Here is a 27,830-nt window from a genome sequence, read left to right as displayed (position 1 = left end):
CACCTTGCAAAACAACAGATTGCCCACACAATATCCCAAGATCAGTAAGCAAGCATATAGTTAAAATTCCAATGTAGGTGAGAAGATAAAGGTGGAATTCCTTATCAGATCATACAAGAATGGTAATTTAATTTTGGGAAGACAAACTTGCTGGCTATTGGTATAGGGAAAAAATATACTCCCACATAAATTCCACCCAGATTAATGAGTCAAGGAAGGCAGAAAACCCAGAAACCACAAAGAAAAAACCAGATAGACTATATAAAAAACGTTAATTTTCATTTTTATGGTAGAAAATACCATCTGAAATTAAAAGGAAAAGATAGGGCTGGGGATTTAGCTCAGTGGTTCCACTGCCTGCCTTGCAAGTGCAAGAACCCAAGTTTGATCCCTGGTACCAAAAAAAATAAAAATATAAATAAAAAAAAATAAAAGGAAAAGAGAGAAAAATATATGCAGCATATTAGTATTAACATTCAGATAACCCATAGAAAAATAGTGACAGAGTGCAGAAGAACTACTAATGGCTAACATTTGTTTAAAGTTTATATTAGTATATGGTAATTATTTAGTATGTAGTAGCTCTGACGTGGCACTGTTTGAGGATAAGGGAAAACAGCAGTGAAGAAAACAAAGAATGTACAGTAGGGAGAATGTACAATGGTCCAAGAAAAGCAAATTTTAAAACATCTCATGGTGGTCTGGGGATATAGCTAAGTGGTAAAGCATTTGCTTAGCATGCACAAGGCCATAAGGTTTGATGCCCAGCATGGCAAAAAACTCACAACAAAACACAAAAAAGATAAAAACTGGGGCCAGAGGATTAGCTCAGTGGTTCCACCTCCTGCCTTACAGGCACAAGGTCTGGAGGTTCGATCCCTGGTACCAAAAAACAAAAAAAGATAAAAACATCTCACAAATGTGATTTATGCATTGTATAGAATAAAATAAGGCAAAATGATAGTATCATTGGGTCCCTCCTTCAGACTGGATGGTTAGTAAGGTACACCTCTAAGGAGCTGATAGAAAAGCAGAGATCTGAATAATAAGAGCTCCAAATGGGCCTTAGGTTATGGCACACGCCTGTAATCCCAGCACTCAGGAGGCTGAGGTGTAAGGATCATTCTAAGATCCAGGCCAGCCTGGGCTACACACTGAGTAATTCAGGCTGGCCTTGAACAAAAGGAAAAAAAAAAGCTCCAGTTGTTTCCTGATTGCCACCATAAGAGCAGCTTCCTCTACCCTGGGCCTTCCACCATTCCTTCCTGCTTTGGGCAGCCACCTGTAGACTGAAGCCTCTAAACATTCTCAAATTTTAAAAGGGCGATGTGGAGGCCAGCACTGGCCCCAGATCATGCTGCAGAGGCCAGCCACCCCCAGACCATGCCATGTGGGCCTTGTGTTACCTGAATCTGCATTGCAGAGGCACCGGGGTAGCCATAAAAGGCCATGGTTATGAGCTCCAGGAGATAGAGAAGTGAACAACAGAGAGGGCCTCTCTGAGGCTCCTCAATGAAAATTGAAGCCCACTGGAAAAGTGAAAATCTTTGCAATAAAGGCACAGTGGACCACCATGGTTGGTATGTTGGTGGGATCAGTACTTCCCACAGAAAACTGGACTTGCTTTGGGGTAAGGGCAGCTGGAACCTGCAGCAGAACCCTGCAGAGTTCAATCCTGGAGGAGGTAAGGGACCTCAACTTGGGCCTTGTAGCCAGAAATCAGCCTCAATGTCAGTAGACTACAGCTGGCCTGCTGTGACTAATCAACCTAGATCTGCATACTGCTCCCCACATTGTCTACTGAACAGTACAGACATACCCTGAAGGAGGCCCTCTTTTTTTTCTTTTCGTTTTCTCACTCTCTCCCTTCTTATTCTGTATTTCTCTCCCTCTTTGTTCCTGTTCTATTTTGGATTGTTTTTCTCTCTTTCCCTCTCTTGATTGTCATTCTTATAGGAAGGTGAATGCAGTTTCTAACTTCCCTATTGCTGTTAGTTTGTTCTGTTCTTGTCTTTGTTCCTTCACTGTCTTTTCCTTGTCTTCAACAGTTTCTCAAAATTTGTGTGATCTTCCTGTGTCCTCTAGCCTCACTTCTAACCTTTTCCTCTCCTATCTCTCCATCCCTCCCTCCCCAACTCCTTCTAAGTCCTCATCCTAAAGGGTAAATTTGTTATATTGAAGGGTTTATTTACCTCAAACATATTTTGGGCTGATCCTCGAATCTAGCTCATGGTTAAAGGTGAGAGATAAAAGCTACCACAAATTGTCATTTTCTAAGCTGTGTCTATGCTGTTGATGCTGATTGTATCACTTGGGCTAAGATGCCCTGATTGATTTAATCAGTTGTCCTCCCTGGAATACTGAAAACGAGATTGCCTAAGAGTCATTAGAGACTCAAAGCCTAAAGACCAGCTATACCTGGAAGACACCACTGAGAAGCAATCATTCCATAAAGGTTCTAAACACAAGCAATAAAGATACTCACAATAAGCAATACTGAAGTATCGGCCCAGGAATTAAACCAAAAACAGCACCAACAACAAAACTAGAAATGAGAAGACACCTAAACAGGCACAAACCCAGACTTCTAGCTCACCAGAGGCAAATTCTAGGGGCAACGAAGTGGGAAAATCTGATAATCAACCACCTGGACAGTGAAGTGATAGCATGGGAAGTAACAAAACAGATGAACAAGGCTCTAGAAAAATTCAAAACAATTTCCCAGATAACTATAGAGATGGTGAGCAGAATGAAAAACATGATTAGAGACTCTAGAACAGAAACAGATAAAAAAATAAGATGAGCTCAGGACTACATGGAAACCATGAATGCCCAGCATAGGAAAGAAATGGAATCCATGAAACAGATATCCAGGAGATTAAAAACTTCATTGAAAGTATTTGCAGCAGAATGTGCCAATGTGAAGATAGAATATCAGATATAGAAGACAGGATTGCAGTTAGTGACCAGGAAAAGAGAGATTTCTTAAAAATAGGAACCATGAGAAATCCATCCAGCAGTTGCTACATGAGGCAAAGAAGAATAACATAAGACTGATAGGAGTCCACAAAAAAGCGGGAGAAAGTACAAATGACATAAAAAAAATTTCACAGAAGTAATGGCAGAAAACTTCCCAAGCAGAGGAAAAGAATTTGACATACAGATAAGTGAGGCATATAGGACTCCAACTAACCATGATGAAAAAAGTATACACCTAGACGTATAATAGTCAAGATTCCAGAAACCCAAATGAAGAACAAAATCCTACAAGCAGTTAACAGAAAAGAAACAAATCACATACAAAGGCAAGCCCATTGGAATCACAGCAGACTTTTCAACGCAAACCCTCAAATTAAGGAAAGCCTGGAGTAAAGTATTTCAAGCCCTAAAAGAAAATAACCTCCAACCTAGATTGTTGTATTCTGCAAAATTATCTTTCAAAATCAGTGAGGAAATTAGATACTTCCATGACAAAGAACACTTGAGAAACTTCATGAACACCAAACCAGCATGCCAAACAATTCTAAACAATATCATAGAAAAAGACAATGAAGGTCACAACTCCACAAGGCCCAACAGAGCAAAACCATCAGGCAAGGCAAGAAATTAAAGGGAAAGGGTGAAAAATAAAAAAGCCAACAACAGGAAAATATCATGACAAGGATAAGTCAATACATATCAATTATAACCATCAATGTTAATGGCCTCAATTCACCAATCAAAAGAAATAAACTGGCAGAATGGATTAACAGGCAAAATCCAACAATATGCTGTATACAAGAAACACACCTAATTAAAAAAGACATTCACAGATTGAAAGTAAAAGGATGGAAAACAGTTCTCCATGTGACAGGAACCCAGAAAAAAGCAGGGGTAGCTATTTTATTTGCAGACAAGGTAGATTTCAAACCAAAACTAATTAAGAGAGACAAAGAATGTCACTACATCCTTGTAAAGGGAACAATCCAAGAGGAAGAGATGACAATCATAAATATATATACACCAAATACTAGTGCTCCCAACTATATAAAACAAATGTTAATACACATGAAAAACCAAATAAGCACTAATACAGTTGTAGTGGGGGACCTAAATACCCCACTGTCACAAATAAACAGATCATCTAGACAGAAAATCAACAATGAGATACAACTGAACCAAACTTTTGAACAAATGGACTTAATAGATGTCTACAGGGTGTTGCACCCCACAAAATCAGAAACTACATTCTTTTCAGCTGCACACAGGACATTCCCCAAAATAGACCACATGCTAGCTCACAGAACATGTTTAAGTAAATGCAAAGGAATGGAAGTTATCCCCTGTATATTATCAGACCATAGTGCAATTAAACTGGAGATCAATAGCATAAGAAACTGCAAGAACTTCACAAACACATGGAAATTTAGTAAGACTCTCCTGAACAACCAATGGGTCACAGAGGAAATTAAAGAAGAAATTAGACAGTTTCTACAATTAAATGATAATGCCAATACAACATACAGGAACCTATGGGACACAATGAAAGCAGTTCTACGAGCGAAATTCATAGCAGTGAATGCCCATACTAGGAAAACAGAGTGAGCTCAAATAACCTAATGCTGAAACTCAAGCTCCTAGAAAAAGAAGAGCAAGACAAACCCAAAGCTCATACAAGGGAGGAAATTATAAAGATCAGAGCAGAAATCAATGCAATGGAGAGTAAGAGAACAATACAAAAAAAAAAAATCAACAAATTGAACAGTTGGTTCTTCGAAAGAATAAATAAAATCAACCAACCCTTAGCCAACCTTATCCAAAAAAGGAAAGAAAAGGCTCAAATCCATGCAATTAGGAATGGAAAGGGTGAAATCACAACAGATCCAGCAGAAATCCAGATGATCTCAATACCTACTTCGAGAACCTATACAGCAATACAATGGAAAACACAGAAGAAATGGACAGATCCCTAGATACATATGAATTACCAAAGCTGAATGAAGATATAAAATTCTAAACACCCCAATTTCAATCAGTGAAATTGAAAATATAATTAAAAATTTACCAACAAAGAAAAGCCCAGGTCCTGATGGCTTCACTGCTAAATTCTACAAGAAATTTAGGGAAGAGCTAATGCCACTACTTCTCAAACCCTTTAATGAAATTGAAAGGGAAGCAATACTCCCAAATTCATTCCTGGAAGCAAGCATTACTTTGATTATTAAAGCTGAGAAAGACCCAATCAAAAAAGAGAACTACAGGCCAATCTCCCTAATGAACATAGATGCAAAAATCCTCAACAAGATACTGGCAAACAGAATACAGAGGATTATTGAGAAGATCATACACCCTGACCAAGTGGGATTCATCCCAGGGATGCAAGGATGGTTCAACATATGTAAATCAATAAATGTAATACATGATATTAACAGAGTGAAGGACAAAAACCATATGATCAACTCAAGAGATCCAGAAAAAGCATTCAACAAACTCCAACACCCATTCAGGATAAAAACCCTGCAGAAAATTGGAATAGATGGCCTTTATCTCAACCTGATAAAGGCTATCTATGAAAAACCAACAGCCAATATTATACTAAATAGTCAAAAACTGAAATCTTTTGTGCTAAAATCAGGAACAAAACAAGGATATCCACTAGAACCACTCCAGTTCAATGTAGTTCTGGAAACATTAGCCACAGCAATTAGACAAGAGAAATTAAACTGTCATATTTTCTGATGCCACGATACTCTACAATAGAAGACCCAAAAAACTGCTAAAAATCTTCTAGACTTAATTGACAGATTCAGTAGAGTAGCTGGATACAGGTCAACACTCAAAAATCAACAGCTTTCTTGTACACAAATAACAGACTCACTGAGAGAGAAATTGGGCAAACAATTCATTTCACAATAGCATCCAAAAAAAGAGAAATATCTAGGAATCAATTTAATGAAGGAAGTAAAAGACTCTATAGCACTCTGGAAAAAGAGACTGAAGCCTATATAAGAAAATGGAAAGATATGCCTTGTTCCTGGGTAGGAAGAACCAATATGGTGAAAATGGCTGTACTTCCAAAACTGATACACAGATTCAATGGAATCCCGATTGAAATCCCAACAGTATATTTCACAGAACTAGAGAAAACAATCCAGAAATTCATTTGGAACCAGAAGAGACCAAGAATAGCAAAAGCAATTCTAGGCAACAGAGACATGATGGGGGTATCACAATCCCCAAAATGAAACTTTACTACAAAACCACTGTGATAAAAACAGCATGGTACTGCCCCCCCCCCAAAAAGACCCGAGGATCTGTGGAATAGATTAGAAGATGCAGACACAACTGCAGACACCCTCAGCCACCTCATCTTTGACAAAGGAGCCAACCATCCTCACTGGAGAAATGATAGACTCTTTAATAAATGGTGCTGGAAAACCTGAATTTCAACCTGCCAAAGATTAAAACTAGACTCATATCTATCACCATGCACTAAACTAAAATCAAAGTGGATCAAAGATCTAAATATTAAAACAGAAACACTAAACCTGCTGGAAGATAGGTTAGGTAGAACTCTTGAAGACACTGGCATAGAAAAAGACTATAAACAAAACCTCAGTAGCATGGGACTAGCACAGAGAATCAACAACTGGGATCTCATCCTATTGAAAAGGTTCTGCACTGCAAGAGAAACAGCCAACAGAGCTAAGAGACAATCTACAATGTGGGAAAAAATTTTTACTAGCTGCTCCTCAGACAAAGGACTACTATCTAGAATATATAAAGAACTTAAAAAAAATCAGACCCCCCAAATGTAAAGACCCAATTCAAAAATGGGCATCTGAAATGAACAGACATTTCTCAGACAAAGAAGTAAAAGCAGCAAATAAACATATGAACAAATGTTCAACATCATTGGTCATTCCAGAGATGCAGATGAAAACAACACTGACATTCCACCTCAGTCCAGAAAGAATGGCTGCTATCAAGAAATCAACCAATAACAAATGCTGGTAGGGTTGTGGGAAGAAAGGAACCCTTCTCAATTGTTGGTAGGAATGCAGACTAGTGCAACTCCTATGGGGACCAATATGGAGATACCTCAAAAACTAGGATTAGAAGTCCCATTTGACCCAGCTATTCCCCTGCTGGTATCTTCCCCCCCAAAATTAAAAGAATCATAGCGGCATAGTTTGTAATAGCTAAAACTTGGAAACAGCCCAATTGCCCATCCACTGGAGACCAGATAAAGAAGATTTTTAAAAATAAAATGGAGTACTACTCAGCCATAAAGAATGAGAAACTAGGGCCAGGAATTTAGCTTCTTACACCACCTGCCTCACAAGTGCAAGGTCCTGAGTTCAATCCCCAGTACAAAAAAAAGAAAAGAGAGAATGAGAAACTAGTCATTTATACCTAAATGGATGCACATTGAGGCCATACTCTGAAGTGAAATAAATAGGACACACATGTGTAAATACCACATAGTTTCTCTGGTGTGAGAAACTGAAAGTGTAAATAAAAATCAAATTGTATAATAGATAATGTGAAACAGGAAGAAAAGGTCTAAAGGGGAAGAGGAAGTGGGAGGAGTAGGGGAAGGTAAGAAGGGAACAGGGAGGGGTGGAGGGGAGGGGAACGGGGGTGGGGTGGGGTGGGGTGGGCGTGGGAATAAGAACCAAGAGAGATTATGTAAAGGTGCAAATTCCCAATGATGAATGTCATCATATTGGATAACTAAAATGTACCAATAAACTTTATGAAAAAAAAAAAGCTCCAAGTATGCAAAAAGGTAGGGGGATGAGCTGGGAACCAGCATAGGCTTATTATTACTATTTTGCATTTAAAAACTATTTTATTGGTGTTTATGTTGCCATACATAAGAAGTACATGCACAGTGTGAACTGGTACACATAGACACATTGCACACTGATCTTGATTTACTTCCCCTTGTCATCCTCCCAACTCCCCCAAATCCTCTTCTGATTTCCATAGTCTTTCTCTGTTTTCTGTCATTTTTTTTTCTCTCTTTAAATTACTTATACTTTGGGTTACTCAAATAAGAGAAGTCGTGTGATACTTAACCTTCTGTGTCTGATTTATTTCACTATAATATTTATATATAAATTTAAAATAGTTCCTAGATGGAATGAAGTGTTAAGCCCTGGAAAAGGATTACAATCAATGCTTAATAAAATGGAGCAAGGAAGAGTATGAAACTTATTTTACCACCTTTGACAAAATAATTCCCTCTGTGAAGAGTTAAAACCTGCTCCGGTTAGTTAACAACGAACAGAGAGGGGTGGTGGAGGCTGATTCCTGTAGGAATGAAAGACTGGATTCCTGATGGAAAGGGATCACCTGGAGCTGGAGGATCTCAGCACTTGGGAGAGTGAAACGAGGAAGGAAAGGAGCGGGGCTTGTGTCCTGGGATGAGGTGGTCCTTGGCAGAGTGAATGAAACTCCCTGCCTGTAACCGGTCTCTGGAGGCCAGAAATTCTCCTTGCAAGTTATGCTCACTGCTGGTATGGTAAGGCGCTCAGGGCAGGGAAGCCGGGCTAGGCCAGGTCTCTGGGACAGAAGGGACGGGCTCCACTTTGTCCACTCACTGTCAGCTCAGAGGCCCAATCTACCAAGGTGGCCACCTGGGCTTCACCAGGGACCTCGCTGGTCACTGCGCCACCACTCCCGGTGCCTATGTCTTCGCTCTCAGCATCATGGTCAGCTCCAAAGCTGCATCTCCGCGTGGCCTCCCCAACAGCACCTGGGGTCAGGGACAGAGACTGCCCCTGGCCTGCTGCACACTGAGCTGGCCCCTGCCGCCTCTCCCAGCATAGGCTTATAATCCCTGCTACCTGGGAGACCGAGGCAGGAAAGTCACAAGTTTGAAGCTCACCTGGGCAACTTAGTAAGATGTTTCAAAATTTAAAAAGGGAGCTGGGGATTTGACTCAGCCCTGGTTTAATGTCTAGTACAGCAAAGCAGGGGGAGAGATACTGTAAGTGGAGGCCTCTTTAGTACTTATGGGAAGATTGAGTCTCCCACTGGCAGGTTTACCAGAACGACAAGGACTGTCTCTTGTTACTGGAGCCTGGATCAGGCAGAGGAAATCTCAGGTTAGGGCCTGGTCACACAAGGCTTATAAACCAGAGTAAGGAGATGGGCTTTTATCATCAAGCAAGGGGAACAGAAAAATGATCCATGTTTTCAAGAGATCGTTCTGACGTTTGACTGCTGTATGAGCTGGGCAGGACAAGAATGAGCTGGGTAGGGTGGCAGGAGAGAAACAAAGTATCAGTAATCATCTACAACCATTGAGAAAGCTAAATCAGATTTCATTTAGTGGATTAGTAATGCTGAGAGAAAAGTTGGTAGAGGACACAAGTTATATCTAGGAGATTTCACCAATGGGCTTCACACTGGGTGGGGAGTTGATGAGGAAAAGATAATCCTTAGATTTCTGCTTTGCCTGGCAGATAAGTGATGCCTGTTTACAGGGGTGAAGGAGCAGCAGGTTTGGATGAAGTGTTACAGGGATGGGACTATGTTATCGGTGAGCTCAATGTGAGATGCTTTAGGTGTCCTTGAACATGTATCAGGTTGGTGGTCTGGGATTCTAGGGAGGGAAAAGGCAGAAGATAGACTGATTTGCAAGTTCCTGACATATAGATGATATTTAAGCCATGGGAACTGGATGAAGCCACCTAGGAAGGATGTTCAGATCCATGAAGGAGCCCAGGAGTCTTTTGGAATCTTGAGTGGCTCCAAATCTCCAAGGTTGGGCAGAGGAGAAAGCAGGTAGGCTATCAGGGAAGAAGTGGCCAGAGAGGTAGGAGACACCTGGAATGTATGTCTAGGAAATTTTTTAAAAGGTACAAGATGCAGGGTGTGGACAACTGGGTGAGGAATACAATTTAAGAGGTTAAATAAGGACAGCCATTAGCTTGGGGCTGGGAGGCTGGGTCAGAGGTTTTAAAGAGATGAGAGGATGTGAAACAATAAATGTGGAGGGTGAAGCAAACATATAGTACAAGAAGTGATGAAGGCCCTTCTGAGGTTTGTGGTCATGAATCTAAAGTCAGTAAGCACATTCGTGGTTTTTTCTCCAGTTGTTCAACTGCTCAAGGGCTGGTGCTACTCAGGGTATGCAGATAACCAATGAACATGTTTACACAGGGTTGGGTTCTGCCAAGTGGGGAAGTGGTGTATGTGTGTAGTGGGAGAGGGGGGCCAGCATGGCTGGAAGGCAGTTGTGGTCATGGGCCAGAGATGAGGTGGGGCCACAGACTGCAAAGGGATGGATGAAGAACTGCAAGAACTGGGTGACGCCTAAAGAGAAACAATGTTCAACCTCTCTGGTGATTGGGGAGTAGAAGTCACCAATCCTAGGTCTAACTCTTCTATCACACTTGCCAAAATTAACAAGAGTAGTGATATTTATTCCCTGTAGAATAGAAAAAGTGATTTTTCATCCAATATGCACAGAGATCTAAACTGGTAAAACCTTTCCCAGGGACAGGTTGTCAGCATAGTTCAATGTGTGCTCTATCATTGAGCTACATTACCAGCCCTTTTTATTTTGAGACAGCATCTTGCCAACTTACCTAGCCTGTGCTTGAACTTGCAGTCCTCCTACCTCAGCCCAAGTATCTGGGATTACAGGTGTACACCACCATGTCTGGCATAGTTCAACATTTTTAATTGACTCAACAATTCCACTTCCAGAATGCTATAGAAACACTCAAACAAGCACTCAAGGATATATGTACAAAGATGTTTGTTGCATCATTACTTATGGTGAAAACACAGAATAGATTCATTATTTGACCACAAGGGAGTGTTTTCATGCATTGTGTTACACTCTATAGAATTCCAAGAATCAGTATAGGAAATAAATACCATGGAGTCACATGGTTGTGGTTTTACAAGTGTACCCTGTTCTTTCTAGCTTTTCACACCTTTGTATATCCCATTCTCTCACTGGAATCCCTTTCCAGTCTTTCTTTCCCTGCTCCCCACCCCCTACACTAGGAAGGGATGCAAAGACCCAAATAGAGGCTGCTTGTGATGATGGTGCTGACCCCTCTGAAAGCATTTACCAAGGTGTCCACTCACAGGACTGTCTTCCCTATGAGTGTGTGCACTTTGTATCCACTCATATATACCAAAGGTTAATAAACACTTGTTAGGGACTGATTACTTACAGTGACTGTGCACACCTCTCTTTTATCCTGCACTTCCAGTGTAATTCCAAAGTCTTCCCAGTAGGGAAGTCTGCATCACAAAATCTGCAAAAACCCTCAGGTCCCCCTGCTTCCTTCTGATTATTATACTTCTAGTCAACTTCCCTCAGTGCTCAGACTGGGTTCTTCACATGTGGACAACCTCTGGAATCTAAAGGTGGGTTCTCTTAACTATCCAACCAGGTAACAAAGAGCAGCAAAAATGATCTTTCAATAGAGGTGTGTCTGCTACTTTCTAAGTAGAGGGGCTCTCTGCTAACTCATCACATCCAAAGCCCGCAAATGGACTCGAGTGGCCTCCCTGTTCCTGTCAGCAGAAATTATGCCAGTGTCCAAACTTTCCAATGACTGACATAGTATGAACATCGAGGGCAGGATCTGTACACTCCATTTTATGCCTTGGTTCAGGATCTACTACAGTACTACCTACACCATTTGAGAAAGCATAATTTGTAGAATTCTATCTGGACTGTCTTCATGTACTCTGGACTTTCAATTTCTTCTGCTTACAAAATGAGCAGCATTAGACCTATAGCTTGGAGTTTACACACACCAATGCCTATAACACCTACCACAGGATGCTGCCAATGCTGACATTTTACAAAGATTAAATAAATGTCTGTTCCTGGCCATTAATCTGTGATTGTGGTCAGGGCATGAGGCATTTGCACTTGCTGTCCAGCTGTGAATGGCCTTTTACTAAGAAAGTCTGTGAACTCAATGGACCCAGTAGGGTAACTACTCAGCAGTCCTTCCTTTCTGGAATTCCCCTTACCACCTCAGCTCCAAGGATAGATCATGATCATTTATGGTCACACCTACCAGCTGGTGCAGAAAGAGGGATATGACCATGAAATGTTAATGCTTCAGTTGCTGCATGCACTCAACCTATGGCTGTGAAGGGACAAGTTGATGCTGGGGACAGAAGGGAGGGGGAAAGAACCTGGGGCCTTAATTTCATCATCGAGCCACTGAAGCTGCTGTTTCTTCTGATTAACAAGCATCCTTTGTTAAAGCCAATTTGAGTAGGGGTTTCTTTCATTTAGAGTCAAAAGCAGTCTGACTCTTATCTACTTTACTGATGAAGTAGTAATTTAAAGTACTGAATGTTCACTTGAATCTAAATTTCTAATACAGTCCTTTTTTCAGCTTTCCAAGATGCTTCTTTATTCCTGGTTTATCAAGCAAGTTAACTTTCTTCTGAATGCACTTCCCGAAGAGTATGGTTATCCTGCAAGAGAAATAAAAATGATTTCTACTTACCAGCTTTCTTCCTCTCTGGATTTCTTTTTTTACTGATTCCACATCAAAATTTCTATCATTATTAAGTGGATCTTGGTCCTCACATTCTACAAGTGCTGAAGAATATAGCTGCAGATTGGGGAAAAAAAGCCAGAGTATGCACAAAGTAATACTTAAAAGCTACAAGTCTAAAAATGGTTCCAGAGAGTACACCAGGAGAAGAAGATGGATTAGGGGTAGAACAGTGACCTCTTTTGGGGATATATGAACAGACTATAAAGCCACCTCTCTTTTTTAGGAGTGACCCTGATACCCAGGCATAGTTTATACTTTGTAACTTTGATCTCCATTGGCTAATTGGACCTGTGTGGACCCTGACACTAAGGCTGGGCCACTCTGATTCCCTATCCTAGGAATGTGGATGAGGCTCTGAACAACAGCTGAAGCTACACAGGCAAAGCAAGCCAGTCTGTGAAGAAAGAAAAGCAAAAACAAGGACTAGAAAAAGGGCATTCTTGATGGCTTTCCAGCTTTTCTGTTCTTGATCTGCCTCCATCTTTGCCTTTTGGAGCCATGAAATGCCCCTGCAACCTTATTTAAACCCCCTTTAGGCTGCCTCAAATTTCTGCATGCCACATGAAAACCAAAAGGATCCAAACTACCTTCTTAATTGACGGTCCATAAAACACATATACAAAAATAACAAAAGGATCAAAAACATAAGTTCTTCTTTAATGACACTGGCGTAGGCAATGATTTCTTATAAAAAGCAGAAACTAGAAAGAAAAAGTCAAAATTGATTTTTTTTTTCTCTTGGAAGGACACTGCTAAAAAACCAAAAAAGACAGAGACTACGAGAAAATGTTTAGTATATCCATATCTGACAAAAGGCTTGTATCCAAAATATAAGAAAGTTACAACTTAATCTTACTTCAACTGAAGATGGGCAAACGCTGGACGTGGTGAGTACACCTGCAATTGCAGCTCTCTGTAAGGGTGAGGCAGGAAGATCACAAGTTTGAGCCCAGCCAGGGCAACTTTGGAATTTAGTGAGGCCTTGTCTCAAAACGAAAAATAAAAAAAGGGCTGAGAATGTAGCTTAGTGGGAAGGTCCTGGGTTCAGCCTCCAATGTTGCCAGAAAAACAAAACAAAACACAACACCAGCAATTCTACCTCTAGATATTTACCCAAGGGAAATAAAACCATATATCTATACAAAGACTCATATACAGATGTTCATACAGATTTATCACTATAGCCTCAAACTAGAAACAACACATAGTCCATCAACAGGTGAATGAATAAACAAGTTGTAATATATCCATATAATGAAATACTATGAAAACATAAAAAGGATACAAATGTAGTCATGGCCATCTCTCAGTATCCTTGGGGAACTGGTTTCAGAACCCCCTTTGGATACCAAAATTTTCCAATGCTGAAGTCCCTTATTTAACATGTAGTATTTATATAAAACTTGGTAGGTTTTATCCTGGAAAGTTTTACATTCTTCCATATACTTTAAATCATCTCTAGATGACTTATAATACCTAATGCAATGTAAATGCTATGTAAATGGTTCTTACACTGTATTAAGGAACAGTGAGAAGAAAAAAGTGTACAAGTAAAATTTTTTTCTGAGTATTTTCAATCTGTGGTTGGTTGAATCCATGGATATGGAACCTGAAGATACTAAGGGCCAAATGTACACACAACATGGAATCTCCAAAACACTGCTGAGTAAAGGAATCTACACACAGGAGTCTTTGCTATAGAATTCTTGTATGAAATTTGAGGAAAGATATGATCAACTTATACAGACAGGGTAGGGAGGGAGGAATTGATTGCAAAGAGACATGAGAAAACTTTCTGGGGCAATGGAAGCGTTCTGTATCTCAATCATGATAGTTACATTGTGTACACATGTCTTAAAATTCTCCAAACTGTATGCTTAAAAATAGTGCATTTTGTTTTATGAAAATCATACCAATAATGTTAACAGTAGTAGTCAATTAACAATACATCAGTATACTAGAATTGTACATGGTAATCTCAGCATGGTTTAACAGGAGAAAAAATGTAAGTATATAACCCGTAACAAACAGATTAAAAGAAAAACCTGTGAGACTTGAAAACTAAATGCAACCCACAAGCTGAAATCCTTTGTTAGGAATGTTAGGACAACAGGTGAAACCTCAGTGGTTTGAGGAGTAGGTGGTAATGTAATACAAATTAAAAGGTAGTTAATTTCTGAATTTTGATGGTTCAATTATGATTATGTGAGATAATGTCCTTGTCTATAGAAAATACTCTTGAGGGTTCAGGACAAATGACATAAAAGGTGAGCAAAATATATAGTGAATGCTTTAATTTTTTACAGTAAATGATATACTGCCATTAATCTCCCTCACTTTGAATACACTTCTTCTTGCCATGTTCTGAAGCAGTTTTAGAAGTTTTCTTTCATGAGTACTTTACTATATATGATGAAAAATATGGTGAATGCTATTGCCGATTGCCAGCCAACAATAAGGCAGGCTCTTAACAGTAAGGTGTATCCTCATCCACCTAAATCACTGGATCTGGCTCCTCCCCAAAGTCAAAATGACCATGAAAGGTCAATAGTTTTGAACTGATCTGGGACACCGAGACAGCCACGAAAGCATAATTAAGATACTCATATAGCCGTGAGTTCTTGGGAAAATGACTTAATGTCTTGGTGCTGCAGCTGTTTCATCTTTAGCGTGCACACAGCAACAGCAACTACCTCTTAGGGTTAATAATTTTGCTTTGCACATAGTAAACACGAAATAATTGTTATTATTGCTACAAATTGGTGAGAAAAACAGAATCATCAAAAAATCATGGTGATAGTTTCTTTTATATGAGAAACCCAAAGTATAAATAAAGAGCAAAATAAAAGATAATAGGAAGGGGCCAGGAATTTAGCTCAGTGGTTTCGCTGCCTGCTATGCAGGCCGAAGGACCTGAGTTTGATCCCTGGTACCAAAAAAAAAAAAAATAGAAAGTAAGGAGATAGGTATTTCAAGGTACAATTTTTTTTTTTTTTTTTTTTTTTGGTACCAAGGATCGAACTCCGGTCCTTGCGCTTGCACAGCAGGCGGCGAAACCACTAAGCCAAATCCCCGGCCCAGAGATAAGTATTTCTCAAAAGGGAAGGGGATCAAAAGATGGCGGGAGGGGAGGGAATGAGAACAAAAAAAGAAATTAAGATGTGCTATGTATGTGTACCAGTTCCACATAAGGAATGTAACATGTATTGCAAACATGCACAAAATAAAAGGGATGGGGATCAAGAGAGAGATGGAGAAGGGAGAGAAGGAAAAGGGGATAAAAAAGAAATCAAGATGTGTTATATACATGTACTAATTCTCTACAAGGCATATAAATATTATATACTACAAACATGTATTAATAAAAATCACAAAAAATGGTGGAAGAAGTTATATGGAAAAATACTAAATGCAATAAAGTAAGATTTTTATTTTACACAATAGTAAAATTCCAGTAGAAATTGAGAAAAGCAAAGTTTCAAAATTTATGGAAAAAAAAAAAAAGACTTAAACAGGACCGATCCTGTCCAGACTCAAAACGCAGGCGGGAGTGTGTTCTGTGCCATGGTGGGCACGGGGTTGGTGGTGGATGCGCTGCTGTATTTTGATCAAGGCGCCAGGCAGGAGGGAAGCGGCTGCGGCTCTGGTAGAGGAGGAAACTCGCAGATACCGACCTACCAAGAACTACCTGAGCTACTTAACAGCCCCGGATTATTCGGCTTTCGAAACTGACATAATGAGAAATGAATTTGAAAGACTGGCTGCTGGACAACCAACTGACAACCAAATTGCTCAGTATGAAACGATATGAGCTTCCAGCCCCTTCCTCAGGTCAGAAAAACAACATTACTGCATGGCAAGAATGTGTAAACAATTCTATGGCTCAATTAGAGCACCAAGCAGTACGAATTGAGAATCTGGAGCTAATGTCACAGCATGGATGTAATGCCCGGAAAGTATATAACGAAAATCTAGTTCATATGATTGAACATGCACAGAAAGAGCTTCAGAAGTTAAGGAAACATATTCAAGATTTAAACTGGCAGCGGAAAAACATGCAACTCACAGCTGATCTAAATTGAGAGAAATGGAGTCAAATTGGGTGTCCCTGGTCAGTAAGAATTAAGAGATTAAACGGACTATTGTGCAACTAGAAAATGAAATCTATCAAATTAAGCAGCAACAGGGAAAAGCAAACAAAGAAAACATCCGGCAAGGCTTCTGAAAAGACTAACTTGCTGAGTAGAAAGGAAGAAAAGCTGGGCTCTTACAAACATCAGCCATCTAAACTATCCCTGAACCATGAAGGACAACAGCCTCTCACAAAAACCATTAGTGGGTAAATGTTTAGAAACCATAATGTATGGGTTATTATAATAATTTTATGGAGAATCTTTGTGAAATAAAGGTTATCAACTTGGAAAAAAAATTTATGGAAAAAAGATAGACTCCTACTATTGAAAAAAACTTTTTTGGGGAGACAGTCTTGCTATGCAGCCCACATGCCTTGAACTCTCAGTCCTCCTACCCTAGTCTCCTGAGTTCTGGGATTACAGGCACATGCCACCACAGCCAGCTAGAAAGGAGCTTCTTAGTAGGAAAAGAACACAAATATTAAAGGAAAATAAGGATGAATGTAATTACATTATGAGCTTCTTACCGAAAAAACCATAAATAAAATTAAAAGCCAAAAGGTATAACAGAGCATTAGTATCTATTTTTATATAAATACATATAAGGAAAAACAAAGAAAAAGGTGAAGCATAGACCATAAACATACATTCACAGAAGCACAGGAATCAATATGCAACCCCTAGTAATCAGGGAAACACAAATGAAAATGAAGCATCATTTGTATAATCAGAGAGGAAAAAACTTAAAATCTCAGAACATTAAGTACTGGCAATGATGAAGAGAAAAATACAGTAAAACCCTGGATTGTGAGTAACTTGTTCTGTAAGTGTTCTGCAAGATGAGCAAACATTTCTAATAAATTTTAACTTGATAAATGAGCAATGTCTTGCAATGTGATTAGTGTGTGATGATGTGATGTCACATGATCGCAACTGAGCCAATGGTTCCTGTCTTTCTCTGTCTCTTTCTTTCTGAGGGATTGTAGGTGATCATCCCCCAACAGCAAGGAGTTATAGAGAAGCTCTTGTCTGCAGAAGAGGAGAAAAAGGTAGAGGAATCCCTCACTTCAAATGAAACTAGGGACATGTGTAAAATGTGGGAAACAGTGCAAAATTTCATAGAAATCCACCACCCGAATAAGGCTATAGCAATGTGAGCAATGAATCTGCTTAACAACAATGCAATGTCATATTTCCATGAAATCCTCAAAAGGAGGCAAAAGCAAGTGTCATTGGACAGGTTTCTTGTTAAAGTTGCGCGGAAAGAAAAAGATTCCATTGAGCCAATAGCAGTGATTCTGCTACTGATAGTGAAAGTTGTCCTACACAATAACCCATCCTCCTCTTCCTTCACACCAGCCACGAAGGTTTTCAAAGGTAAGTACAGGTTAATTTATTTTTCTTTATATTTTGTATTTTATTATTTTTGTAGTATTGCAATCATTTTTTGTATCAGTATTGTAATTTTGTACAGTATTGTAATCACTGTATTTTTGGGTTGTAGAATGAATCATGTGACTTTCCATTACCTCTTTTGTTTTTTGAGACAAGGTATTGCTATGTACTTCAGGCTGGCCTTGAAGTCACTATGTAGCCCAGGCTGGCCTAGAACCTGCAGTGATTCTCTTGCCTCAGTTTCCTAAGTGCTGGGATTACAGGCTTCCATTATTTTCCTATTTCTTTTTGTTTTGTTTATTTTAATCCAGTTGCTGACATTTTTTCATTATCAGTTTTTGTTTTTTTTTTGGTACTGGGGATCGAACTTGGGTCCTTGAGCTTGCACAGCAGGCAGCAAAACCACTGAGCTAAATGCCCGGCTTTTTCTGTTTGTTTGTTACATTCCTTTATTGGTACATTTTAGGAATACAACACAATTAGATTTCTCATTGGGAATTGTACCTTTACATAATGCACCTTGGATCTTATTTTTTCCCCATTCCTAGCCCTCCCTTCACCCCCTCCACCCTTGCCTATTTACAAAGACTTTATTTCCATTTTTTCCATTTCTCATCATTTTTCCTTTCCCTTCTTTCCTTTCCCCTGCCCCTCCCACTACCCCTACCCCTTTGGACCTTTTCTTCCTATTTAGCATTATCAATTATTCATTCTAACCATTGGTACATTTTAGGTATACAATATAATGACATTCATCACTGCAAATTTGCACCTTTACATAACCTCTTGGTTATTTTTCACCCTTGCCCAGCCTTCCCTTCAACCCCTCCATTCCTCCCTGTTTACAAAGATTTTGTTCCTATTTTTCCATTTTCTCATATTAATCCCATTCCCTTCTATCCTTTCCCCTAGCCCTCCCACTTCCTTCCCCTTTGCCCCTTTTCTTCCTATTTCACATGACCTATTATATATTTTAGTCCTTACTTACACTTTCAGTTTCTCACACCAGAGAAACTATTTGGTATTTACATGTGTGTCACATTTCCTTCACTTCAGAGTATTGCCTCAATGTGCATCCACTTAGCTATAAATGCCTCTAATTTCTCGTTTTTGATGGCTGAGTAGTACTCCATTTTATAAAAAACCACATTTTCTTTATCCAGTCTCCAGTTGATGGGCATTTGGGCTGTTTCCAAGTTTTAGCTATTACAAACTGTGCTGCCATGAACATGGGTGCACATATATAACTGTGATATGACTCTTTTAATTCTTTGGGGAAGATCCCCAGCAGTGGAATAGCAGGGTCAAATGGGACTTCCAGGCCTAGTTCTTTGAGGTATCTCCATACTAATTTCCACACTGCTTGCACCAGTCTACACTCCTACCAGCAGTGGAGCAGGGTTCCTCTTTCCCCACAGCCCTGCCAGCATTTGTTATTGGTTGATTTCATGATAGCAGCCATTCTTTCTGGAGTGAAGTGGAATAGCAGCCTTCTTTTCATTTGCATCTCTCGAATGAACAGTGATGTTGAACATTTTTTCATGTATTTATTTGTTATTTCTACCTCTTTGTCTGAGAAATGTCTGTTCATTTCAGATGCCCATTTTCGGATTGGGTCTTTAAATTTGGGAGGTCTGATCTTTTTAAGTTCTTTATAGATTCGAGAGAGTAGACCTTTGTCTGAGGAAGAGCAGGTGAAGATTTTTTCCCACATTGTGGGTTGTCTCTTCACACTGCTGGTGGTTTCTCTTGCTGTGCAGAAGCTTTTTAATAAGAAGAGATCCCACTTGTTGATTGTGTTAGTTCATGGGCTACTGAGGTTTTGTTCATAAAATCTTTTCCTACACCAATGTCTTCAAGAGTTCTACCTAACCTCTGTTCCAACTGGTTCAGAGTTTCTATTTTAATATTTAGATCTTCAATCCATTTTGATTTTAGTTTAGTGCATGGTGAGAGATATAGGTCTAGTTTTAATCTTTGGCAAGTTGATGCCCAATTTTTCCAGCACCATTTATTAAAGAGGCTATCTTTCCTCCAGTGAGGGTGTTTGGCTCCTTTGTCAAAGAGGAGGTGGCTGAATGTGTCTGGCGTTGTTTCTACATCTAATCTGTTCCACTGGTCCTCAGGTCTGTTTCTTTGCCAGTACCATGCTGTTTTTATCACAGTAGCTTTGTAGTAGAGTTGCAGGTTGGAGATTGTGATAACCCCTGCCATGTCTCTGTTACCTAGAATTGCTTTTGCTATTCTGGGTCTCTTGTTGTTCCAAATGAATTTTTGGATTGTTTTCTCCAGGTCCATGAAGTATGCTGCTGGGATCTTAATGGGAATTGCATTAAATCTACATAGCAGTTTTGGAAGTATGGCTATTTTCACTATATTAATCCTTCCTACCCAGGAGCAGGGGATGTCTGTCCATTTTCTGACATCATCTTCAATCTCTCTTTTCAGAGTGCCATGCTTTTCAGAGAAGAGGTCTTTGATTTCTTTCGTTAGGTTGATTTCTAGGTATTTCAGTTTTTTGGATGCTATTGTGAAAGGAATTATTTGCCCTGTTTCTCTCTGTGAGTCTGTCATTTGTGTAGAGGAAAGCTATTGATTTTTGTGTGTTGACCTTGTAACCAGCTACTTGACTGAATTTGGTTATTAAGTGTAGAAGACTTTTGGTGGAGTTCTTGGGGTCTTCTATATAGAGTATCATGTCATCTGCAAATAATGACAATCTGACTTCTTCATTTCCTATCTTTATTCCTTTTATTTCTTTCTCTTGTCTAATTGCCATGGCTAATGTTTCCACAACTATATTGAACAAGAGTGGTGCTAGTGGACATCCTTGTGTTGTTCCTGATTTTAGTGTGAAGGATTTCAGTTTTTGACCATTTAGTATGATATTGGCTGTTGGTTTTTCATAGATGGCTTCTATTAGTTTGAGGTAGAGACCATCTATTCCAATGTTTTGTAGGGTTTTTATCATAAATGCATGTTGGATTTTGTCAAATGCTTTTTCTGCGTCTATGGAGATAATCATATGGTTGTCCTTGGCTCTATTGATATAGTGTATTACATTGATTGATTAGCATATATTGAACCATCCCTGCATCCCTGGGATGAATCCCACTTGATCAGGGTGTATGATCTTCTTGATGATCTTCTGCATTCTGTTTGCCAGTATCTTATTAAGGACTTTTGCATCTCTGTTCATTAGTGAGATTGGCCTATAGTTCTCTTTTTCAGTTGGGTCTTTCTCTGCTTTGGGGATCAAGGTGATGCTTGGTTCCAGGAATGAATTTGGGAGTACTGCTTCCCTTTCAATTTCATTGAAGAGTTTAAAGAGTAGTGGCAGCAGTTCCTCTCTAAATGTCTTGCAGAATTCAGCAGTGAAGCCATCAGGGCCTGGGCTTTTCTTAGTTGATAAGTTTTTAATTCCATTTTCAATTTCATTGATTGATATTGGGTTGTTCAGAATTTTTAGGTCTTCTTCGTTCAACTTTGGCAATTCATATGTATCTAGGAATCTGTCCATTCCTTCTGTGTTGTCCATCTTATTGGCGTATAGGTTCTTGAAGTAGGTATTGATGATCCTCTGGATGTCTGCTGGGTCTGTTGTAATATCACCCTTTTCATTCCTAATTGCATGGATTTGGGCCTTTTCTTTCTTTTTTCTGACAAGGTTGGCTAAGGGTTTGTCAATTTTGTTGACTCTTTCAAAGAACCAACTCTTGGCTTCACTGATTTTTTTGTATCATTCTCTTAGTCTCCATTGCATTGATTCCTCCTCTGATCTTTATAATTTCCTCCCTTGTATGAGCTCTGGGGTTGTGCTGTTCTTCTTTTTCTAGAAGCTTGAGGTGCAGCATCAGGTGGTTTAATTGGGCTCGTTCTGTTTTCCTAATATGCGTATTCACTGCTATGAATTTCCCTCGTAAGGCTGCTTTCATTGTGTCCCATAGATTCTGATATGTTCCATTGTCATTGTCATTTAATTGAAGGAACTGTCTGATTTCTTCTTTAATTTCCTCTGTGACCCACTGGTTATTCAGAAGTGTGCTGTTCAATTTCCATGTGTTTATGAAATTTTTCCAGTTTCTTTTACTATGGATCTCCAATTTCATAGCACTATGGTCTGATAATATACAGGGGATAACTTCAATTCCTTTGCAATTACTTAAGCATGTTCTATGTGTGAGTATGTGGTCTATTTTGGAGAATGACCCATGTGCAGCTGAGAAGAATGTGTATTCTGATTTTGTGGGGTGGAACACTCTGTAAACATCTGTAAAGTTCATTTGTTCAAGAGTTTGATTGAGTTTTAGTATTTCATTACTCATATTTTTGTCTAGTTGATCTATCTATTTGTGACAGTGCGGTATTGAGGTCCCCCACTATAACTGTACTTGTGCATATATGACTTTTCATGTCCGTTAGTATTTATTTTATATAGTTGGGTGCACTAGTGTTTGGTGCATAGATATTTATGATTGTCATCTCTTCCTCTTGGATTCTTCCCTTTACAAGGATGTAGTGTCCTTCTTCATCTCTGTTAATCAGTGTTGGTTTGAAATCTACTTGATCTGCAAAGAGGATACCTACTCCTGCTTTTTTTCGGGTTCTCGTCACATGGAGTATTGTTTTCTACCCTTCAACTTTCAGTCTATGATTTTCCTTTTGAATTAAATGTGCTTCTTGTATGCAGCATATTGTTAGATTTCGCTTCTTGACCCATTCTGCCAGTCTATTTATTTTGATTGGTGAATTGAGACCATTAATGTTGTTGGTTATAACTGAAACATATTGACTTGTCATTGCCATGACTTTTTCTTTTTGTTGGGTTCTCCCTCTTTACATTTAATTTCTTGTCATGCCAGATGGGTTCATTCTGCTTTGCTTCCTGGGGTTGTGATCCTCAATGTCTGTTCCTAGGATATTGTGTAAAATTCTTTGGAGTGCTGGTTTGCTATTCACGAAGTTCCTAAGGTGCTCTTTGTCTTGAAAGTATCTTACTTCTCCATCAATTCTGAAAGATAGTTTTGCAGCGTACATCAATCTGGGTTGGAGGCTGTTTTCTTTTAGGGCTTAGAATATGTCAATCCAAACTCTTCTTGCCTTGATGGTTTGTGTTAAGAAGTCTGCTGTGATTCTGATGGGCTTTCCTTTGTATGTGATTTGTTTCTTTTCTCTAACTGCTTGGAGAACTTTGTTCTTCTGTTGAGTTTCTGGAATCTTAACAATTATATGCCTATGTGTAGATTTTTTTTTGATCAAGGCTATTTGGAGTCCTATATGCCTCACTTATCTGTATGTCAAGCTCTTTTCCCCTGCTTGGGAAGTTTTCTGCCATTATTTCTGTGAAGAGGTTTTTTATGTCATCTGCACTCTCTCCTGTTTCTTCATTGACTCCAATCAGTCTTATGTTATTCTTGTTTGCATCATCTAGCAGCTGCTGGATTGATTTCTCATGTTCCCTTATAATTTTGAAGCAATTATTCTTTTCCTGGTCATTAACTGCAATCTTATTTTTTTTTTTTTTTTTGGTACCGGGGATCGAACTTGGGACCTTGTGCTTGTGAGGCAGGCACCGGAACCACTGAGCTAAATCCTCGGCCCTGCAATCTTATCTTCTATATCTGAAATTCTGTCCTCACATTGGCTCATCCTGCTGTGTAGACTTTCAATGGAGTTTTTCATCTCCTGGAAATCTATTTGCATCTGTTTTATGGATTCCATTTTTTTCCTATGTTGGGATTCCATCATGTTCCTCAGCTCCTCTCTAGATTTATTAATCATGTCTTGCACTAGGAGCACAATTTCTCCTGTTATCTGAGAAATTATTTCTGATTTCATTTTTTCCAGATCCCCTTTTGTTGCCAGTTCAGTGGGTCCAGGTGTTTGAGTATCAGAGTGTTCCATCTAATTTCCCTTTGGGGGTTGCTGTAGGTGATCTGGAAGTCTGGTTTTGAGACTTATTTACATGTTTTCTCATTTTCACAGGGCGGGGGGTCTGTTGGTGCCTGCACGGATTACCTCCTCTGAGCTGGGAGAGGTGGGACAGCGGCCAGGAGTAGCGGTAGGGATGGTGGCCCGGAAGCCCCTTCCTCTGGGCCAGGAGAGGCAGGACAGAAGGTGGCCCAAAAGCCCTTTCCTCTGGGCTGGGAGCAGTGGGAGGGATGGTGGCCGGGAAGCCTCTTCCTCTGGACCATGAGCAGTGGGACAGCGGCTCAGAAGCCCCTACCTTTGGGCCGGGAGTGGCAGGACTCAGTACTGTGGTCTGGTGGTCCAGTGTCCTCTGCGTCTTTGTAGTGTGGAACCAGGTGGCTGTACAGAGGAGCGGGGGTGGGGGCTGTCCAGTGGATTGTTGCTGGGGCGTGGGCTGATTCGGTGTGTTCCCTGTTCTGAGTGACTCCTGACCTCGGTAGGGTGTACCTTTTGTTTTGTTTTTTTGAGATAGGGTCTCACTATCTAGTTCAGGCTGGCCTCAAAGTCATGGCAATCTTCCTGCCTCAGCCTCCTGAGTGCTGAGATTACAGGCATGAGCCACCACACCCAGCATGTCCATTATTTCTTATGGGGAAATTTACTTTGAAATACAAGTGCTTTGGATTACAAGCATGCTTCCAGAACAAATTATCCTCACAAACCAAGGTTTTACTGTACTCTGAAATAAGAGTGGAAGTCAAATTTGGTACATTGTTTTTGGAGAATAATCTGGTGAATTTAGTGAAGTGCAAATCACCCTTTCTGTGCCCCAGAAATTCTCTTAGCTATATACCATGAACTAAAGAAATTCTCACATATATAAGGAGACTCAGACATGAGTGTTTTGATAACTCGCTAGTCATATGAAGTAGACTGGTAAAACCTAAATGCCTATTCACAGGAGACTAGCTGAATAGTGACATCATGACATCAGCCACAATATTTAAAATGAAAGAGGCAGAGCAATGTTTACATGGATGCATTTAAAGAATCTGTAAAGTGTGATAGAACATCTCAGTGCAAGATCTATAGGTTTTTCTGTTGTATCAGAAATGGTTCATCAAAATAACTTTATAAAGAAGTTTCTTCACCAAAGTTTCTTTCATTGTGTTTGACAAATTATAAATGAAAGTAATCAAGGTAATAAGATTTGAAACAATTTAAAGTTAGAAAATTATGTACCTCAATCTCCACTTAAAAGCCCAACCCACGGCCAACTCCTTGCTCCTTGCATCCAAAGTAACATTCATTTTTCTGTGATGTTTGACCCTAAAAATACTCATGTAGTTTTAAGTAACTTACCAAACAATTTTCATGAGCAGCTATGTTCTCTGATTGTGCAAAGTATAGTACACTATAGTCGGTACCTTTGGGGCAGAGTGCACATGTCCTTTTTTCCATCCTTTCTGCAACCTGAAAGACACCTATAAGTAACATCCTTGGTGAGAAATGGAAAAAAGAGAATTTTATAGTCTTGCTAATTCCTCCTCTAATCTTTTTTTTTTCCTATGTAGCCCAGGCTGGCCTCGAACTCTAGTGATGAAATTATAGGCAAGTGTCACCATGTCTGCCTCCTCCTCTGATTTTACTTTTTTTTTTTTGGTACCGCGGATTGAACTTGGGACCCTGTGCTTGTGAGGCAGGGGGCAGAACCACTGAGCTAAATTCCCAGCCCCTCTTCCTCTGATTTTAAGTAGAAGACAGGGCACTTGTATTTATGAGAGTCTCAACTCCCAAAAAGACACACACACACACACACACACACACAAAACACACACACGTTGGAAACTTATTTATTTTAAAATGGGCTTAGTAATAAAAGAAATAATTCATTTAAAAACGCCTAAAAATGAGGAAAATCTCTAGTCAAGAAAAATAACCAGGGGGCTGGGGATTTAGCTCAGTGGTTTCATCGCCTGCTGTGCAAGTGCAAGGACCCAAGTTTGATCCCCGGTACCAAAAAAGAAAAGAAAAATAACCAGGAAAAAAAGAGAGAAAAGAACCAGGAATATAAATATAAGCAAGGCTCTCAAAAAACACTACCTTGCTCATAGCAAGCTCTTTGTCATTATAAATTGACAAGAAAGCAATGAAGCATTCAAGAAATAGTCCTTTGCTTAACTATCTGTAACAAAATTACGTCCCTATATCATACTATATTCAAAAATTAACTGCAGGAGAACTAAGCAAATGAACAATGTAATTTAAATGTGCTTTGATTCAATATTATGATTAGCTAGGAGAGAAAGATTCACAAAGAGGTTTTGTTTTGGTTTTTTTGTTTTAGGAGAGGAATGAAAGTAAGGAACCTAAGGGAAGAAGAGCGAGGAAGAAAAGGGAATTTGCAGACAGCCGCAAAAGGCCAGTTGTTGGGAACATTCCCACCCATGTTGTCAGTTAAGAGGCAAAATTCTGAAATCTGTTAATTTGCTATTAATCTGGCCACAAGCATCCATTTAAGATTTAAAAAATTTTTTTTTTCCTGTTGCAATGCTCATCCTTGTTTGGTTTTCTATAGTAGTTCTCTATATTTAATACTCAAATTTTAGTTTGAAACCAATTTATTTTGCCACTGGTGAATGTTCCCACTTTTTCTCCCCTTCCTCCCTCCCTCCCTCCCTCCCTCCCTCCCTTCCCCTGTGGGTCAATTCTTTCTTTTTACAAAATTAGAGAAGACTGGATTTGAAGCTAGTGTGTATTTTACATTCAGATGAATTTCTTCCATAATTCACCTGTTTCCTGGATTTGGGTCCTGTCCAGTGAGGATACCAATTAGTAGTCCCACATTCCCCAGCAACCAAAAAAACCAGATTAGATAGAGTAAAAACTGCTCAGATATCTGAGACAGGAGGATTGCTTCGGGTTCAAGGTCAGCCTGGACTACACAATAAGGTCCTGTCTCAGAAAAAACAAATAAAACTGCTCAGATGAAATGGGCTACCTAGTTTTCACTCATCTCAAACAACCACCAACTTGGGACCACTTCTTGTGTGTGAGCCCCTGTGTTGGGTTCACTAGGCTGATGCTGTCTACCAGAAACAGAAAGCCAGTCACAAAGGTGAGCCACAGGTGTCAAGAAAAACTTTCTAGAAGTCTCATTAAAAAGGCAAAAAAAAAAAGGCAATAAAGTAGGGGATTTAAGCTCAGTGGTTCTGGCATCTGCATCGCAAGTACAAGGTCCTGAGTTCAATCCCCAGTACCAAAAAAACCCAAAAAAACCCCAGGTGAAATTAATTTTAATAATATATTTAAATTCGACCAACTACATCCAAAGACATATCCCTTCAATATTTAATAAATATAAGAATCATTCATTGAGTCTTTGAAATCCAGTAGTAGTATGTGCTTAAAAGTGCACTGGGGAGGGGAAAGAGGGGAGGGATAGAAGATGAGAAAAGAAATTGGGATGTGTAATGTATGTGCACCAACTTCACACAAGGAATGTAAATATTATGCACTACAAAACATACAAAAACAACGACACCCACACCCCCCCACACCCCTGCCCCCAAAACAAAGGAATCAAGAGACAGGTGGATCAGGGAGGGAGGGGGAAGGAAAGGGATTGAAAAAAGGAACTGACATTATGTATACATACCAACTTTCCACAAGGAATGTAAACATTATGTGCTATGCACATGTACGGTACTATGCATATGAACTAAAATAAAAAATTTTTAAGTGCATTACAGCTGGGAATGGTGGCACATGCCTGTATTCCTAGCTACATGGGAGGATAAGGCAAAAGTCTGCAAATTCAAGGTCAGTATGGGCAACTTGGCAAGACCCTGTC

General features: G+C 39.5%; 1 protein-coding gene and 1 pseudogene across 2 annotated transcripts in view; one reads left to right on the top strand and one right to left on the bottom strand.

The window, feature by feature from the left end:
- Phf11 (PHD finger protein 11) overlaps window positions 1-27,830 on the bottom strand; it is a 42,951-nt gene that overhangs the window by 11,520 nt on the left and 3,601 nt on the right. The window contains exons 2-3 of one of the 2 annotated variants that reach the window (XM_004844157.4): window positions 25,340-25,461; window positions 12,486-12,593 (exon numbers count right to left, since the gene is read on the bottom strand). In XM_004844157.4, coding sequence (XP_004844214.1) covers window positions 12,486-12,593; window positions 25,340-25,461 — 230 coding nt within the window. The remainder of the gene's footprint in view (window positions 1-12,485; window positions 12,594-25,339; window positions 25,462-27,830) is intronic. The other variant, XM_087197460.1, reaches the window with a different exon arrangement.
- Window positions 15,628-17,017, top strand: LOC101725123 (pre-mRNA-splicing factor SPF27 pseudogene; annotated as a pseudogene).

This window comes from Heterocephalus glaber, unplaced genomic scaffold (genome assembly GCF_053883595.1).
Source record: "Heterocephalus glaber isolate CG9 unplaced genomic scaffold, H.glaber_assembly_v1.0 deba00001666, whole genome shotgun sequence".
Taxonomy (NCBI): Eukaryota; Metazoa; Chordata; class Mammalia; order Rodentia; family Bathyergidae; genus Heterocephalus; species Heterocephalus glaber.
Note: the sequence above shows the minus strand (reverse complement) of the source record. Positions and strands in the feature narration are given on the sequence as shown.